Source organism: Caloenas nicobarica, chromosome Z (assembly GCF_036013445.1).
Source record: "Caloenas nicobarica isolate bCalNic1 chromosome Z, bCalNic1.hap1, whole genome shotgun sequence".
Taxonomy (NCBI): Eukaryota; Metazoa; Chordata; class Aves; order Columbiformes; family Columbidae; genus Caloenas; species Caloenas nicobarica.
Window position 1 is genome coordinate 103,764,418 of NC_088284.1, and position 17,791 is coordinate 103,782,208.

At 40.1% G+C, this 17,791-nt stretch overlaps 1 protein-coding gene across 1 annotated transcript in view; it reads right to left on the bottom strand.

The window, feature by feature from the left end:
- SLC1A7 (solute carrier family 1 member 7) overlaps positions 1-16,817 on the bottom strand; it is a 49,971-nt gene extending 33,154 nt beyond the window's left edge. Inside the window, exons 1-3 of the mRNA XM_065656074.1 lie at positions 16,677-16,817; positions 15,517-15,596; positions 1,165-1,380 (exon numbers count right to left, since the gene is read on the bottom strand). Coding sequence (XP_065512146.1) covers positions 1,165-1,380; positions 15,517-15,596; positions 16,677-16,817 — 437 coding nt within the window. The remainder of the gene's footprint in view (positions 1-1,164; positions 1,381-15,516; positions 15,597-16,676) is intronic.
- Positions 16,818-17,791: the final 974 nt, after the last annotated feature.

Here is a 17,791-nt window from a genome sequence, read left to right on the forward strand (position 1 = left end):
CAGATGCCGTGAAGTGGGCATCTGCCTGTTGCAGATGAAGATGGTGGTTTTGTGGAAAGCTACAGAAGAGAGTGCGCTCAGCTGCCGCTCAGTGACTAATAGAATTTGGCTCATTGTCAGTAAGACATTGCTACAATAGAAAAACATGCAGGTTTCAGATGACCTGGCTAAGTACAACTTGGAGGAGAAAAAAATATTTTTATAAGCTTTTCATCCCAGTTCCTTCTGATTTGAGGTCCAGATAACTCTAATTAAAGCACTTGGTGTGCTGATGCCCTGTCAGCATCAGGAATTTGGGTTTTTGAAAGAAAAACTGTGCAACATTTTTTAATTTTAATAAGTCAAACTACAAAGAGAACACTTCGTGTTTTAGAAACACACTGGGCCTAGACATCCCTGCTCAATATCGTATGAGATCACTGGCTTGTGAAACTACCAACCAAAGGCAAAACTTGGTCTTTCTGCATGAGCAATGTAAATGTGAGCAATGTAAATGTTCAGTCAGGAAACTAACCCCACTAGTAACTGAAGTATTGAGACAAAGAGGGATATTCAGGCAAAGCTACCAAAATACCATCTAACGCTGGTCTAAAAGAACAACCCTCCCTTTTGCAAAACCAAGTAAAACAAACAAGAAAAAGCCACAAAGCAGAAGAAATACTGTGACAAAAATAAGGAATAAAAAGATCACAACAGTGGTTTTTCTAATTATGTCTTTCATCTGAGAGTTGTTATGAGCAGTTGTAAAGGCACTTCTAAGAATTATTTCCTGAAAAAATGTATATTTCAGCTCCTAAGGTTTTGCCTATTACAACTGCCCCTATTTAAATTAACATTTCATTTTAATACTGCCTTGGCCTTAATAATAGATTTCATTATGAGCTCCACAGGCCACCTGTGATTCTGTGGAGGCAAAAAACCCCAAACATACCCCAGTGTTTGTGAGAATTTCTGATACACTTGGTGGCCATTCATTTTACTAGAAACAGCCAGTATAAACATCTGATAACTTGAAAATCATCTTCTGAAGTTTCCTTGATTCTTTTTCCTGATTTGAACAGAGCGTTCATCCTTAGGTTCAGAACTTATCCTCAAGCCCCAGTCCCTCATGCAGTTGGGTACAAAATGCTACCTTCAGAAAGCAGAAAGAACGAGTGTAGTTACCGGATTAAGTCAAGCAGTGCATCCGCAGAGCTCATGATGGGCTTTCCGCCCTCTTCGGTGCTCTCCTTCTGTGCTGCTCCACCAGGGTGGATAATGGAGACCATAATTATGCCCACGATCACAGCCACAAATGTTGTCCACAGGTAGTAAGTGACGGTGATGATACCTAATCGACTGGAAGTCTTGGCATCCAGGGCTGCTAGCCCAGACATTAAGCTGTGGAAAGAAATCACAACGCATATACTATCTTTTGCATAACATTAATGCAACTGAAAACCTAATTTCCTAATTATTGCAGTTTATCTGCTTCTCTCAGGGTTGATCAGTGTTTTTAGAAGCTCGCTGGTAACACTAAAGGTGTAGCCTCCATGTCTAAAGGGATGTTTCTCTATTGCCATGGAGATTCTGGTTACCTGAAGGAACTTGCAAGCTCAGGCTGCACACATGGGGACAGAATCCTATTGACTGTTCCCTGAAGCTCGAGGGATATTTTTACACAACCTACACATGTGATGGCTCAGTTCACAGGAGCAAAGGCAATAACCAGTCATACAAACTTATGTATGAAACTCCACATCTAATGTTACAGAATCATAGAATAATTCCGGTCAGAAGGGACCTCTGAAGGAAATGTAGTCAGGACCCTTACCCCCTTCTGTGTGTAGCCAGACCATGACTTCAAAATGAAAACCACTAAGGGGCAATTTTGTCATATAGTCAATTTTTTAACCTAAAATAATAACTTTTTTTCTTTCTAAACCAATACAAAGCACAGTATATTTTTGCTTCACCAGGGGGCACATCGGGGAGCGGGCTGTGATTCATTTTGACTCCAGCTGAAGTGGAGACAGTGTCAGTGAGCAGAGGAAACTCCTTCATGGGCAGGGGTGGCTGCACAGTCGTGAGCAAAGAAATAGCTGTGGTCACTTCACCCTTTTCTTTCCCCTTTAGGTCCCTGCTCATCACTGCAGGAGGTTGACCAGTAGTCATCCCCTCGCTTGTACAGCCTCCTCTTCCAAGGTAGACAACTCTCTGCCAAGTGCTTTAGCTCCCATCAACCATCTTTTATAGGCAAATTAGACAGCGCACTGTTTGGTCCCTGAACTTGCTCCAGGCTGCTCTGACATACACTCTGATGCTGTTTCCAAATGATGCAAGGCTGAGATTTGAGTGCTCAGTGACACCAGTGTTGCTTGGGGTGTGTAGCTTGTATCAGCACTAGTGTGGCCAGCAGGACCAGGGCAGTGACCGTCCCACTGTGCTGGGCACTGGTGAGACCGCACCTCGAATCCTGCGTTCAGTTCTGGGTCCCTCACTACAAGAAAGACCTTGAGGTGCTGGAGAGATTTCAGAGAAGGGCAACGAAGCTGGTGAGGGGCTGGAGCACAAGTGTGATGGGGAGCGGCTGAGGGAGCTGGGGGTTCAGCCTGGAGAACAGGAGCTGAGGGGAGACCTTATCGCTGTCTGCAACTGCCTGAAAGGAGGTTGTAGCATGGAGGGGGTTGGTCTCTTCTCCCAGGTAACAAGTGATAGGCTGAGAGGAAACGGCCTCAAGTTGCATCAGGGGAGGTTTAGATTGGATATTGGGAAAATCTCTTCCTGGAAAGGGCTGTCGGGCATTAGAACAGGCTGCCCAGGGCAGTGGTGGAGTCACCATCCCTGGAGGGGTTTAAAAGATGTGTAGATGTGGTGCTTAGGGACATGGCTTAGTGGTGGATTTGGCAGCATTGGGTTAACAGTTGGACTTGATGATCTTAAACGTCCTTTCCAACCTTAAATGATTCTATGACTCTATGAATAATTATCTGTAAACTCTTCAAAGCATACATCTCAGGAAAACTGCAGGTGAAATAATACACCACATTTACTGTTTTGTGTGCCCCACTGTCCAGCTTTCCCATCAAAACAGAACCGTTTATCAGGCCTTTCCTCATAAATAGTCATTTACTAAGCTGCACCTCCTTGAATGAGATCTTGACCTCACTCTGCTGAGTGAGGTTGTCTAGATCCAATGCTAAAGTGCAGCTTAAGCTTTATAGTAGATTTAATGAAATCAAATGGGTGGGATTTAGTGCTCAGGTTCCTGCTATCCACTAGATTAATTAAGAAAATGTACTGCTTTTCTGCACTGCCAATCTCTTGTCTAGTATTGGTTTTGTTAACTCTATAGGAGCAAGGGGAAACACTGGTTGCACTGTAATATGGATCATTTAGAAAATAAGCATCTTGATAACTCTCACTCTTGAAACCGTTATTCTTCCCTCTCTTTTGTCATTGTATTTGATAAAAATTCCACCTTTCTGTGTGTCTGTAAAGCACTGTGTACAAACAGCACTACATATTAAAAAGCCAGTAGCAGCAATGATACTTAGTTGCTTGGCATTTCCCTTGGGTGGGTCCATACAGAAGAGTAAATATTCTAAAACATTTCTTTGATAAAATAGTTGAGTTAAATATATTTAATTCAGATTCATTGTTAGTTTTCTGTAAAACAATCTCTATGTTGTTATTATATTTCTAGGACTGAACTCTTATAACAGGCTGAGTTTTCACAGGCCATTGAACCAATTCAGCAGCTCATTGATGCCCAAAGGAGCTCCCTGCATTGTGCTAGACTTCAGCACTCTTCTACCCCCCACCCTAACCATCCCAGAAAAAAAAAAAAAAAAAGGAAAAATGAAAATCAATTTGATTTTTAACTACCTGGATGTTTTTCATGGTAATAATTTTCAGTGTTCTTTAGAGATACATTATGCAGGGAAAAAGACACCAGAGGTTTGATGGCCTGACCATTGACCAGCAGATCTGTAACATGTAGGTAGGACACCATGCAGTGATGGCTTGGAGAGGGCACTACCAAGGAGATGGACAGTCCACTGCTCTTCCTAGTACTGCCCTGAAGCCACTACCGATGTGGTAAAGCCACACTGTTATTGTTGTCCTTGATGCTGCTGCATTATGTTTGCTCTACAGAACAACGGAGAAATGAATCCTGCACATAGTGCTTCAACTGTCTTGATTGTTCACCTAAGAAATATGTCCAGAAGTACTGAGGGATAAAAATCCTAATTAAATATGTCCAGTGGATCAGGTGCCTTTGGGGGTGTCACCTCAGCCTCGGGACATTGGGCCGTTAGGATCTAGGGGGTGTTGTGCAGCTAGAATCTAATCATACATTGGCTCTCAGGTGACAAATCCTGAGGGGGCTAATAATGAGATTGCTCTGTCTTGGGGATATTCATTAACAAGATCATCATCTGTAATGAGATTATCCTGTCACCAGATAAAGTCATGCTCAGTTCATGCTGTGATGAGAAAGTCCTCAAAAGTAATTAACTATGGAGGTGCAACGGGGTAACTGTGGTGTGACAGAAGCATGATCAGAGGTCTGGGTTCAGACAAAGCCCTGGGCTTTTCCTCACCTGCAATGCTCCGTTTTAAGAAGGGACTGGCGGAAGCAAATCTCCAAAGGCTGATGGGTAACACTGGTCATATCATTTTAAGCAATTGCTCAGAATAATTTTCAGAAAGAAACACCTGTAACTAGTATGAGACAGTGATCACTCATTAACTATTTTTCATTTGGCTTCATACATTTGATGTCAGAGGGAACAGGACAGAAGACATAAAGATTAAGAGACATATTGATTATCACCGTTATTGTATGAAGTAAGTAATACACAGTTGCATCACAGGAGTTCCTCACCATTGATCTCTAGAGCTCTAACATTCACATAATGTAGTCAAAGAAAGACAAGAAAAAGTACTTTTCTTATTTCCTAGGGAATAAGGAAGTCAGGAGGAATAAGCTTCCAGATGGTTTAACTTAAGATCACTGTATCATATTCAGGTTTTCCCTTTAAATCTAATTTTCATCGGACACTCTTGGCTACATAAAAACTTCGCCAACAGTTTCCCAAGCTGCTTCTAAGACTGAACAAAGATGTCCCCAAGCCATCCACTACTAGACTCTCATGAAACACAATGGAATGAAAAACAGTGTACTTTTAAATCTTGTCAAGCCTCGGAGCCTGGTTAGGCTTGGAATAATATTTGATTCATAGATTAAAATAATTTGACTTACTGTGTAGCTAAGTAGCTTCCACACGCACGTTTCATGCAAAGCTTCCATAACATGTTTTAATGATTGCCAAATGGACAAAGCAGGATTAAGACAATGAAAAACAATCTGCAGCTCTTCTGATTAATTACAGTACATCTCATTCATTTAACTGGCCTGGCAAAAAAATTTCCACAGAAGTGTAATTTCATGTTCAGGGACCATTTCTTACTTTGTAGAGAAAAAAAAGAAAAAAAGTGTTAATGAGTTTTAATGAGTTTTGGATGAGATATTAAATCTTGTAGTGTAGAATTTAAAAGAAATCTCTGATTACTATGATTTAAGAGGTTTCTTGCACCTTGCTTTGAAACATCTGGTGCTGGATAGAATAACAGACACCACAAAAACTAAGTAGCCCCATGACCTCTTTATCTCATGCATAGTTTGTTCCAATTACATGAGAAAATTATTTTCCTGTGGCTTTTCTTTCTGCTGTCTAGAATAGTATGCATCTTTTTTAAATTCTATCTTGTTCATCCAACAAATCTTGGATTCAATTGTGTGTTCTCAGTGACTACACATGATTTGAAGAACAGCCTCCAAAACTGTTGTATCTGCTGTAGATCTGTGCAAATCTCTGTCCTATGGTCCTTATATGACTGTGGTTTTCAAGCCTCTTCAAAGCTGTGTTTTGATAATATGAAGATCTCTACGCAATGCAAGCCTGATGCTCCACGATATTTTCAGCTTTATAGTCTTTCTAAGGTTTATACTTTTATTCTTAAGAAGTAAAAGGTTTTTGGCTTTTTCATTGGGACTTAACTAATTCTAAATCTACTCTGCTTTGTTTTCTGGGAAATAAGTTGTTCTGATGCAGCCAAACCTATCTTGTCTCTTCTCTGGACTATCTACGCACGTTTTTATTGGAGTAAGAAAGTCAGAAAACCAGTAAACAAAATAGAATTTTGTCAAAAGCTAGATATGCCCAATAACTAAAAAAAGTTTATTCAGTTGCAGATATTTAAGACATTTTTTTCACTAAGATTTCAATTGCTTCATTGCTGATTGTTAGTAAAAAATTCTAGCTAAATTCTTTTATCTAGGATGGCTCGATTAAAGTTTGTTTACATTTTTGGACAGTCTCCATGTGATTTATGAAAGGTTACAATAAATTATTTCCTCATGGTGTCTTTGTTGAGGGAGGAAGGTGGAGAGCAAAGCCAGGATCTGTGGAAGATCTAATGAAACCCAGATTAAGCTTTTAAGGGGAAACCAGAAGGGAAGAGGAAGACCTCAACAACTCCAGGAATTATTATTATATGTGACTCATTCAAAATGTAAAGTTAGTTACTAGGTTGTTTAAAATACTGATAATAGTACAAACCACTGAAACTATTAAGTAGTAAGTTTCATATCTGCTTTGAGAGAAATCTGCGCACTTCCCCTGCAAACTACAATAGCAATTTTGACACAATGAGGAAGGGAATTCTTTCAATATCTTGGCAATCTAAACCCTTATGAGCACCTCTAGGCTTGCTCTGGCTGTCACTGATACGCATCGGAATACTTATGAGGTATTTTATTTACAAATAAACCCCAGAACTTTCTATCTTCTCTGCAATTCTCTATCTTTTTCTGTTGCTCTCTTATAAAAACCACATTTTTTGACCTGTCTCAAGATCAAAACCTATATCCCCAGAATGGGAAAATACAAGAAGCTGCTGTTAAGACCCCATTCTGCATGTTTATTTTGTCTTCCTCTCCACCAGAAGCCATCTGGATGTTGCTTTGAAATAGATGGATTATGGATAAAGTTATCAGAAGGGATTAGTGTGATTAGAAAGACATTAATCCTGTCAAGAAGTAATGGTCAAGTATTAACCATCAACAGTTGTTCCTAGAATCATGTTTGTTTTCATTCATCCCGTACCCTGCCTCGCGTTCTCATTTTGTAATTGCACGCCGTAGAAAAGACCTTCCTGAGCAAGTTCTCCCAGGGAGGCTGGGAAGCTTCTTCAACAGCCACATTAGAGATGATTATATGACAACTGAGCATCACGAAAGTGAAGTGCTGGCTTCACTAATGCTGCTTCATCGGGCGGGCAGGCTGTCGCTTACCTTTTTGTCAAGGTCAGTGCCTTCAAGTCTCAACATGGTAATAATCTCCATTTCCATAGCACAAGCCATTTAATCATCTAAAAATGCTTTACTAATATAACCTAATATCATACAGGAAGGCAGTATCTCCATTTTATAGACAAGGGAACAGAGAAAATAAGGCACTTCATATATTTTGCGTAGATGAGGTCTTTAAGGACATGGTTTAGTGAAAGTGTTAGGTTAATGGTTGGACTCGGTGATCTTAAAGGTCTTCTCCAACCAAAATGATTCCATGATTCTATGAAGACAAACAATCTGCAGTGAAGAAAGGTATGCCTGCAGCGATCTCTGTATTGCAGTGGACCATCAGACTTTTCCTCATCTGCGCCCAGCTATCTGTGTTTTCACTCAAAGATGTCAGACATGGTGGGAAGTCTGGCTCTTGATCTTCAAACGGCAAGAAATGACCAGTATGTTAGAAGATCTCACTGCCTGCAATACACCATTTGCAGTGATGGTGTTTAATTTTACAGACAGGCTGCTGGAAAAGAAACTGAAATCTGCAAATGAAACCAAATTGTATTTCTAGGACATCATAACATGCAGCTTTTTGAGATTCTGGTTTTTAAATAACGCTTTATAAAATAGTAAGAATTTTAATTTTTACCCAAAATGTGGAGATCTCCTTTTCCTTATTATCTAACGCTTAATAACTGTTAATGATAAACTGACATATACAGTAAAAATCCTGCCAGGAATTCACATCATGCATTGTAATTTCTTAGTGTGCAAGAGGAAATCTGTTTTTATGGACTTGTGTAAACAAGGCAGGACTTTGTACAGCACACAGTGAAGGTCAATGTCCAATGACTACTCTGTCACTGCTTCCTCCCCAATAGCTCAACATGCAAGGCTACTGCAATATATCTATGAATGCTGGAAGGGATAAACAGCAACCTTTGATCACTGACTGATAAAGGAGATCTGAGACACTGCAGTATAGCGCACACAGAATTCAGGCTGGCTTGTTGACTTTAGCTGTTCTGATTTTAAAAAATCCTAAATTCAAAGGTCAGGATGCAAATGAAAACAAATTATCTATTAAATATGGATATGCAGCTTCATGTGTGGAAAGAGCCAAGAATCTTCATATACTTGATTTTCTCTTTTGTCAGTTCTTTCAAGTGTTTTTAGACTAAGAAAAGGGCAAAATTATTTGAAACATAAATTTGGATTATAAAGAAATGTCAGATTTATTCAACTGTTTATAGTTCATACATGTTTCTCTCCTAGGGAAATGGAGGGAATCCAGCCAGCCCCTCAAGCTTCACATGTCATTGCCTTCTTTTGCAAGACACTAAGTGCTTTAGAGCTCTCAGAGGACTACAGAAAAATTCTGCCAGGTCACAAACTGCTCATATACCATCTGTAATCACTTCAGTGCTTTCCACACCCATTCACTTTATGACCATACATGTCTACTGCACATCACTAGATCCCTACTGATACTGCCTAAGTAATTTGTACTGAGTTGGTACAATTTTGTCATTACAACACACATAACTGTGCAACATGGACCTCTAGGTTGAACAAGCAGAAGAAAACACTAGAAGACAGTATGAGTTCTGACCATTAGACTCCATATTTCTAAACACAGCTAAGAACATCGATAATGTTACAGATGATAATGTAGTGAAGCTTTCAAAGATGTCTGGGGCACAGAGGAGGGATTCTTAATCAGGTTTCCTAAAAAGGTAGAATGGAATCTTCCTCTACAAACTCAGGCAACCTCGGGGAATCCTTCGGAGAACTTTTGGGGTAACCTGACATCAGTTCTGCAATATAATAGCGAGATGGATATGTTAAAGTAGTATAATGGTACTGAGATTGTTTTCTTACCAGGTCTTCTTACCTTCAGGTAATCCTTCCTTTTCAGTTTCATCCAAGTACAGTTTTTCTTTTCACTCTGAAAGTCAATAGATTTATCCCTTCTAATCACCTCCTTAAAACTCACATCTCTAGAGTGACTTTCTCCACTATAAAGACTGTAGATCATGTATCCTAGGAAAGGGCTAACAGCTTGTTCTCACTGTGGTGGAATGTATTTTATTATTGTTTACATTACAGTGATACATGACAGGTAGTTCAGAAATGGAACATTACACACACTTCATGTTATCATTCAGGTACCCCGTAGATTTTTGCATACTAACCCAGCAGAAGGTTTACCCTCCTCTGGTGGGGAAGATCTGTTCCTGAGTGCCAATATTTTTCTATGGGCAAGGTAAACCAGGTGAATAGAGGGAAAAGTCCAGAGACTAATAATGTGAAGAAAAAGTCCTGTGCTTCCAAGAGCAATTTAATTCTATGTGAAAATACATCTGCTTTGGTACATTATAAAACGTTGTTCTGAGCAGCTCCTCAGAGACCCATAGGCAGCATTTTGCAGCTGCTGCTCAACACCTCACTAGATAATATTGTACATAAATTTGATTGTACTTGATTATGCCACAGTTTGGCAGCTGCACGAGCATAAGAACAGAGCAAATGGTGTTTAGGAAAGAATGAACAGAGGGAATAGTTTAACTCATACATAGCAGAAAAGAACAAGCCAAAACTGTCCAGAAGCTTATGTTATCTCTCCGTTCTCATTCAGCCTTCAGTTAAATTATATGAATTTGTCAAGACGACATAGAAAGTATCTCCCAGTATGAAGAATGGATTAGAATAGTACGGCACTTATTGTTATTCATGTGAACTAATTCTGGTCATCCTCTTGGTTTAAATTTAATGATAAGTAAGAAAAAGATTTCATAGCCTTTTAGAGATCTGCATTTTCCTTCTCAATAGACATGTTGACCGTATCAGGCACTGACTTACAATCATGGCAGAAGACAAATAATCTCCAGTCTGTCCACTATTGCAGCATGTTTTTAACCAAACCCTAAACTCCCATAGAATATACTGTTGCTGTGAACTTTTTTAGGGTATGTCTGGACAGACAGCTGCAGACAGACATGAACTCGCTCCACCTTGGCCCTGGGCTGCCAGGGCTGCTCCGGAAGCCATACAGGCACATTAGTCCTTCGCACACGAGCTTGGGCGCAAAGCCACGCTAATGCGGCTGGACGGCTTCCGGCACGGACCTGGCACCAGTCTGCCCAGTTTGGCTCGTGGGCTCAGTGAGTTTACACCTGCTTGCACCCAGAGTATCTCCTCATCCTCTTGCAGACTTTATACAGGTGTCAGCTATTCAAATGTAAATAATTGGTCACGAGAGGCAAAATTTGGTATGGCACAGGACAGCTGAACAATGACAGAACGAATCATATTTTTCATTAGTGGGATGGTAAAATGCCAATGCATTCCCCAAATGAGAGAACCGTGAAAAAAAAAAAAGATACGGGAAAAAGGGAACTATAATGGAGTATGTTCTAATTAAATATTAGGCTTTAACAGCATGAGTAAGAATGACCCACTCAGGAACCTGAGCAGAAGGATAAGGGATTACCAGAACTGATGGCATTATGGACAGGAATCCCCTTAAAGAAAGACAGTTCTATATTTAGCATATCGTATTTAATTCAGCAACAAAACCTCAATAATAACAAATATTTATTACTACCCCCAAATGAGCCTTCAAATAAATATAATTTTTTATTAGCATACACTTGCTTGTATCAGGCACAACATACTTAGCGGAACAAGCTTTGTATTTTTAAAAAACACAGGTCAAATCATTTAGATTTGACTATAAAGGGAACAATCTTTCTTTAACAGATTCTGCACATGGAAAAGGATCAAATCTCTGCTAAACATTATTTCTCAATTGTCTAGAAAAGCGTTAGTGGTAAATACATTAAAAATGCAATAATTATCCTAAGCTTAAACAAAACAAACTGTTTTTTCTAAAAGGAATACTCATTAGGTTTACAAGCCTGTTAGACAGTTCTGCCCTGACAACTCCTTCCAACGAGCAGTCCCAGTGCTTACTGCTAATTGTAGTCTTAGAAAACTCAGCCCTATATGTATTACCAGACAAAAGCTTCACCTTATAAACAAGGAGGGTGTTGAAATATGGGATGCAATTTTATTACATATACAGGTAGACAGATAAGACAAAGAGAACTCAACAGGTTCAGCTGGTGTAAACCTGTGTAACTCTGGCTTTAGCCTGCTTTGCTGAAGAAGCAAGGCCTATGCAGTCAAATCTGTGTGTGAGGGCCCTTACTCATAACATTTTAATTTATTTTTCTCTCAAATCATGCAGAGGGGATGGAAGGCTCCAAAAGAAAGATTTAGGTTCCTTTAAGGTCTGTGAAACTACATGGCTGAATACAGGAAAGAAATAATCTCTGCGCTTCTAGTATTATCTTTGAATAAGGACCAGGAGCTGCAAGCCCCGACTCTCTCCAGCCTGCCTTGCAGACCTGCAGCACACACGTTTTGCAGCTTCTTCAAAACCTCAGTCATGACGAGGTATGAAGTTGTAACAGAGCAGGGTGCAGTAACAACCTCCCCCAAAAACTTAAGTCAATGCAGTTACAGTTACTGAAAACCAAGTCTCTGGTTCACTGCAAGTTGATCATTACAAAATTGGTAACCTCAGATGAAGACGATGGGGCAGGGAACTGGCAGAAGGACAAAGAGGTTCTATAGGGAGGTGACAGCAAGTGAGTTCTGGGACAGGAGCTGCCAGCACGGCTGGCACTGCTGGCACAGATAGGATTCCGTCAGAGAGTTTATCTTTAGCAAATGTGAGGAGATATTAATGGAAAAGCTGAGTGTTCCTCTCCCAGATTTTGCTTCGTGCAGAGCACAGACATTGACATCAGAGTTGATTATTTCAGGCATTTAAGAAGTTGAGAAACCAAAGTGATGCAAAGCTGTCTCTGCCAATTGACGTGGGGGAGGCAGCAGGAAAAATGTTATAATTAACCATATTGAAAAAGAGTAGATATTTTATCATTTTCTGGGTAGGCAGCAGTATTGGAAAATGCCTCGGATAAACAGCCTTCTAGACACACACAGGTCTTCCCTGCGCTGGAGAGACTGGACACCCCCAATGACTCGGGGTTCCTCAGCATTCCAGGCAGAGCCGCCTCCTGGCCAGAGGCTGCAATACAGCCTGAGCTTCCACAGCCAAGATATGCACCAGGTGGAAGGAAAAGATGGTTTAACAAACCTGAGCACCTTGGGCCAGCTGATCAGCAGATGTCCGTCTGAAGACCTGGACCCATGGGTTTTTAAATGTATCAGAGGACTCAGGGCAGGATGCACTGAGATTCACCTCTGCCACTGCCCTGTATGTGTGTGCCTGTCTGAAAACCTGAGATATGTGCTGAAAACTTTTGCTTATAAGGGAGAAAATATATTATTTGCATTGCAGTTGTCATATGAGGATCAAGGCTTCTGTCCCAAAGAGAAGCAGGGAACTTCAGATCTCCTGCAGTTGATCTTTCAGGCTTGTTGAGAAGATCCCCCTGTCCAACTGCAGTAAGAGCTCAGGGTGTGCAACTACAAATTCAGATTTGGCTCCTGTTCTCTCTGAGCTCTCTTCAAGTTCCTGTTCCCAAATTTAAAAGTAGTATCCTATGTTTATACATATAAGTACTGTACATCTGGTAACTGCAGGGCCTAAACTTTGATTTTGTAACACTCCCCTGCTGAGTATTCCTTAGGCAGATACAAACCATCAGACTATTTGTTATCATTTCTTTATGTTGCTGATAGAAGCAGCATCCTTTGTTATGCAGGCACCTGTTCTCATCACTGAGAAGTGCAAATAATACACAGAACACTTAGTTGATACCAATAGGTATGACCAGGGCTAAACCTCAGGCAGCGAATCAGAGAAATCAATATATACTTCTTTTAGAGTCATTGTAAGATGCTGTGAAGCTTGGTTTTGTAACCAGACAAGTGAAATAATATCAACCCCCATCCTTAATGAAGGTCCACATCACAACAAAATCAGAAGCTCATGAAGGGCTCAAGCTGGAAGGCTAGTGTGGTTGCTTTTTCAAGATTTTTCTGCCTGTGGGAAAACAAAAAGTAAGACCACCAGTGATCTGAGATGTCAGAAACAGGTACAGGAGCTCTGAGGTACAGCACTTCCAAGTGCTGGGACAGAGTTGGGTACAACAAGGAACTGTGCACTGAAGAAACAGTCTCCTGTTGTTCGACTGATTTCTTCTGGATTCAAGGAGCTTTCAAAATAAACACAGTTCAATCAGAGATCTCTGACTACATCATCGGTTTCTCTTTCCTAATGGATGCAAAGTTCCTGTTCCAACTCTTTATCCATCAGGTCAAAGGAGGGAGAGTACAAATTTTCAGTCACTTCTGTATAAGGTTGGATTTGTGCTAGTGATCTACAAGTGCAAGATTTTCTCAACTATTATCAGTCTTCTGAGCCACACACTTTCCACCTTTGACTTCTGCCACAACCCTTCGAGATAAAATCTGGACTTGGAGACAGTATGTTTTGCACTGAGTGCCTCTTTTAACCCTCCTTTCTCACCTTCCCTTTTCTCTACAATTTTTTTTTTTTTTTTTACTTATTAGTTCATGGAAATCTTGCATTAACTTTGACTAGGAGAGTAAAATTAGAGCTTGGTGCTATACTCCTGGCTTTCGTAAACAATAATACAGAGTAACGTAGAAGATAATTTAAATGTCATTGCTCCCACAGGACAGGTTGAGAATATTCCAAATACAAAAGAAATTTAGTTTAAATGTGCATGCAGACTGGTGAAAACACAGAGCACTGGTTTACTCATTTTATGAAATACATGTGTGGGATATACTGTGCTTGTTGTGAAAAAAAAAAAAAAAAAGACTGTACAAGAACGTAATTATACCTGGAGTATTTTTTGTTTGCAAACCCCTGAAATTTCAGTATGCAATAGCAAGTGATGGTTAGTTTGTTATACAGGGAGGTAGACTCATGCTGTCTTACAATGAGAGCTAAGCTCTGTAAAGTTTCTTCTCTTTCTTCCTCAGAGGATGGAGGCCAACAGCTCTAACAGTGCAGCTCAGAGGTTCATTCCTGGCACATCTGTAGGTGACCTAGAGCTGTCACAGACTGTTTCAGAGCAGCTCTTCCCTACTGAGACGCTTCTCCTCCTGGCATCTCTAAAACGCAAGGGGATTTAAGGAACTACACATTTTAGGGAAAGGCATGTGACTCAGCTCCAACACTTTTCTGTCCTTACTACATCACTTCCTTGTGTGAGATTCTTGTTGTCCCTGGAAAACTCTCCTTTCACCTCTGAAGAAAAATCTAACGTATTTTGTCCTGATGTTCTCCAGCTGCGGGGGACAGAACCAGGTATGAGTCTATGCTCAGATCTGGTTAGGTAAATTTAGCTTTGTTACTCTCCATCTCTCCTTATCTCTCCTCTCAGTGTTGGACTGAGAGCTTTTGGCCATCCAACTGGCATTTGTGACTGTAGCCAGTTGGAAGACAAGACAAATTTAGAGGAGAGAAAAAGCTATCCTAAGTTAAGCCCATCCACTGCAAAAGCAGCTACCATGGACCATCCCTTAGCACAGAATCTAAATCACTAATCCTGCCACCAATAAAGTCGCACCACTAAATGTTCTGCCTTTAATACACTAAGAAATCACTTTCACTTCCAGCTGAAGCCAGGCATATACTATTAGTTCACTGAAGACCCCCTTTTTTTTTTTCAATATTCATCATACTACAGCACACCTCTCAAAATACTGCAGAAAACTCTAAATTACTGTGCTTCTTCATCTTATTTGTATGGTGTATTATTTCAATTGTTTAGATTTAAGGTAGGCTTTTTGATAAGGTGCGATATTTATTCTATATATTTAACCTGTAGTTAGCTTAAAGAAAAAAGTCCTCCCATTACAAGGAAAGAAGACAACATCAATTAAAAAAAAAAAACACCAACAAAACAAAAAAACCAAACCAAACCAAAAAACAAAAACCAAACCCGAACACTAGTTTTAAAGAAAATAACACCTATATGAGGTATTGCATAGATGTTCCTACTAATTAAAAACTATGTTTATAGCTCCACTATAAATACAAATGTACAGCAGTCAGTAATGGTCCTGGAACTTTGACATTAATTCAGTTAAACCCAAAATAGTGGTGATGATATGTCATTTAGGAAACTTCAAAAGTTATTGGAACAATCATTGTCCTCACTTACCTTGAGACAACCAGTGGGAGAATCAACATTTTCAGCATCCTCATCAGTAACTCACCAGGAAACTGGAAATAACTAATTTCCTAGAAATACATGGAGAGATGCTTATTGTTTTGAGATATAGACTATCTGCCTCCATGAATCCTGCTAGAGTTGTGGACCAGACAACATTGGTAAAATCTGCAACTTCAGTAGATAAGGTGGCAAAGATAGTAGGCTTTAAAAGATAATTTTAAAATTAATTAGATTACATATTGTGTTTTAATTCGACAAAACCACACCACAATATTTGTTCCTTTACAAAGGAAAACAAAACTAAAATATGCCGTCTCTTGGGCACTACTGTTAATAGGTTGCTCTGAGTAATCTCTTCATTCTGCATTTAGTGTGTTTTGCTAGATGTGTATGAAGCTACTGCTTGGACATAAAAGATGTTCAGACTGCAGTTAGCAGTAGCAGAACAAAGAATTGGTTTAGTTTAGTTACATTTACTAGGTGCCATATTTTTAAACTGCGATTTATATTCTGCACTCAAACAACGCATTCAGTAATGCATGTTGCTCTATTTTATCTGACTAACACAGCAGAAAGAAATGAGTACCTGCAAAGAGCCTGGCTGAAGTTTGCTGGAGGAGAAATCCCCAAGTGACTTTAAGAACATGGTCTGTTAATCATGGGAAATCTCAAATTTATTAATACAAAACACCATTGGTATAATATCAACATCTGTACCTCTGTACACCTGATGATGAGAAATATTCCCAGTGTTTTCTTTAGACATATGTGTTCTGAAGTAGTATAAAATCCAGTCAATATATTGCACTACCAGTTTTTAACAGGTCTATATTAGTTGCTACATTTCATCTAGCTTAAACACCCACTATTATTATCATCCATACTTGCAATATTATAATATGCTTATGCTAGATTTACTAGGTGTCTTAAAGGCCAGAACCCTTTGCAAATGTATTGTCTGAGAACGTGTGAAAAGACCCAAAGAACAGCATAGGTGAACTGACAAATGAAATTAAACAAATTTAACAAACACACAGACGTGCTTTTTATCTTCAGAAGTCCACCCTTAAGTTCCGCAGGTGGCTCTGTCTGTCGTTACGTAAGTGGGGTATTTTCTCTGCAGTGATACACTGCCCTGCCACACATACCTGCTGCGAGAGCCGCCTCGTCCTCAGGAAGAATCCCAGAAGACAGCCAATGGTGACCGACAACACCGAGAGAATGAGCAGACCGTTCCTTTTACAAACATCCTTGATCCGGGCGAGGATTGCATCAAAAGCCACTGCCATGCTGTCCTGCGTGCTCTTTGGAGAAGAATCAGCATCCCATGGAGGGAGAATTCACTCACTCCTCTCGTTCGGGTGGGCAGATGTAGCTCTGGATAGATCAGATCAAAGCACTTCCAGTTCTGCTTAGCTGACCTGCAAGGTCACCCCTCTGCCAATAGCCACCAAGCAAGCAGCTGGCATTATTGTTCCAAATTAATACCAACAATCCTATTAGCGACTACATCATTAAGAGCCTGGAAGAAGATTAGGAGGCTCTGGAAAATTAGAACAGAATGCAGTAGTATTTCTAAAACAAGACCGGTTCAAAACAAAGTGACACTCCTGGGAGAAAGATGGTGACTGAGTGTGTTCCTCGGTCACCCCAGTTTGGGGTCTGGACATCCAAACCTGGAAAGGGAACAGTGAGAGTCATGGATTGAGATGGGTTAAAGCAACGTTACTGCAGCTTTTCTAAAGGGCAGAGCAGGTAACATTTTGAACTGGACTATCACAACAGGGCAAGCTAGGTGAAACTGAGCTTCATTAATTAAAGCAGGCTCGGGCTTTTTGTTTTCATGGCGAAAACAGGCTGAATCAGTAGCATAAGAGACACACATTGGACAGAAGATAGCTGTATACTGAGACATGCAAGGACACCTTCTGGCATTTGGCATTTATTATCTTGGAAGTGAAATGATTTCACTTTTCTTCCAACTACTATGTTGATTAGAGTAGGGCCAATTTACTTTCAGAGGATTATCAGACTAAGCCGTGGGGATTGCTTTCCTTTCCTTTGCCGTGTCTGTGTTCAATCCCAACGCTGATTTTTATGCTAGTGAGCACCTGATAAAAATACACCACCTTAACTGCCCGCCATGCCAGGCTCTCCTATTGAAACAGTTCTGTGATTCCGGGGTTATTCAGTGGTTTTATGGAAAATATTCCACACAGTACAACAAAAACGTGTGTTTACAATATTGTATTTTATACTGTAA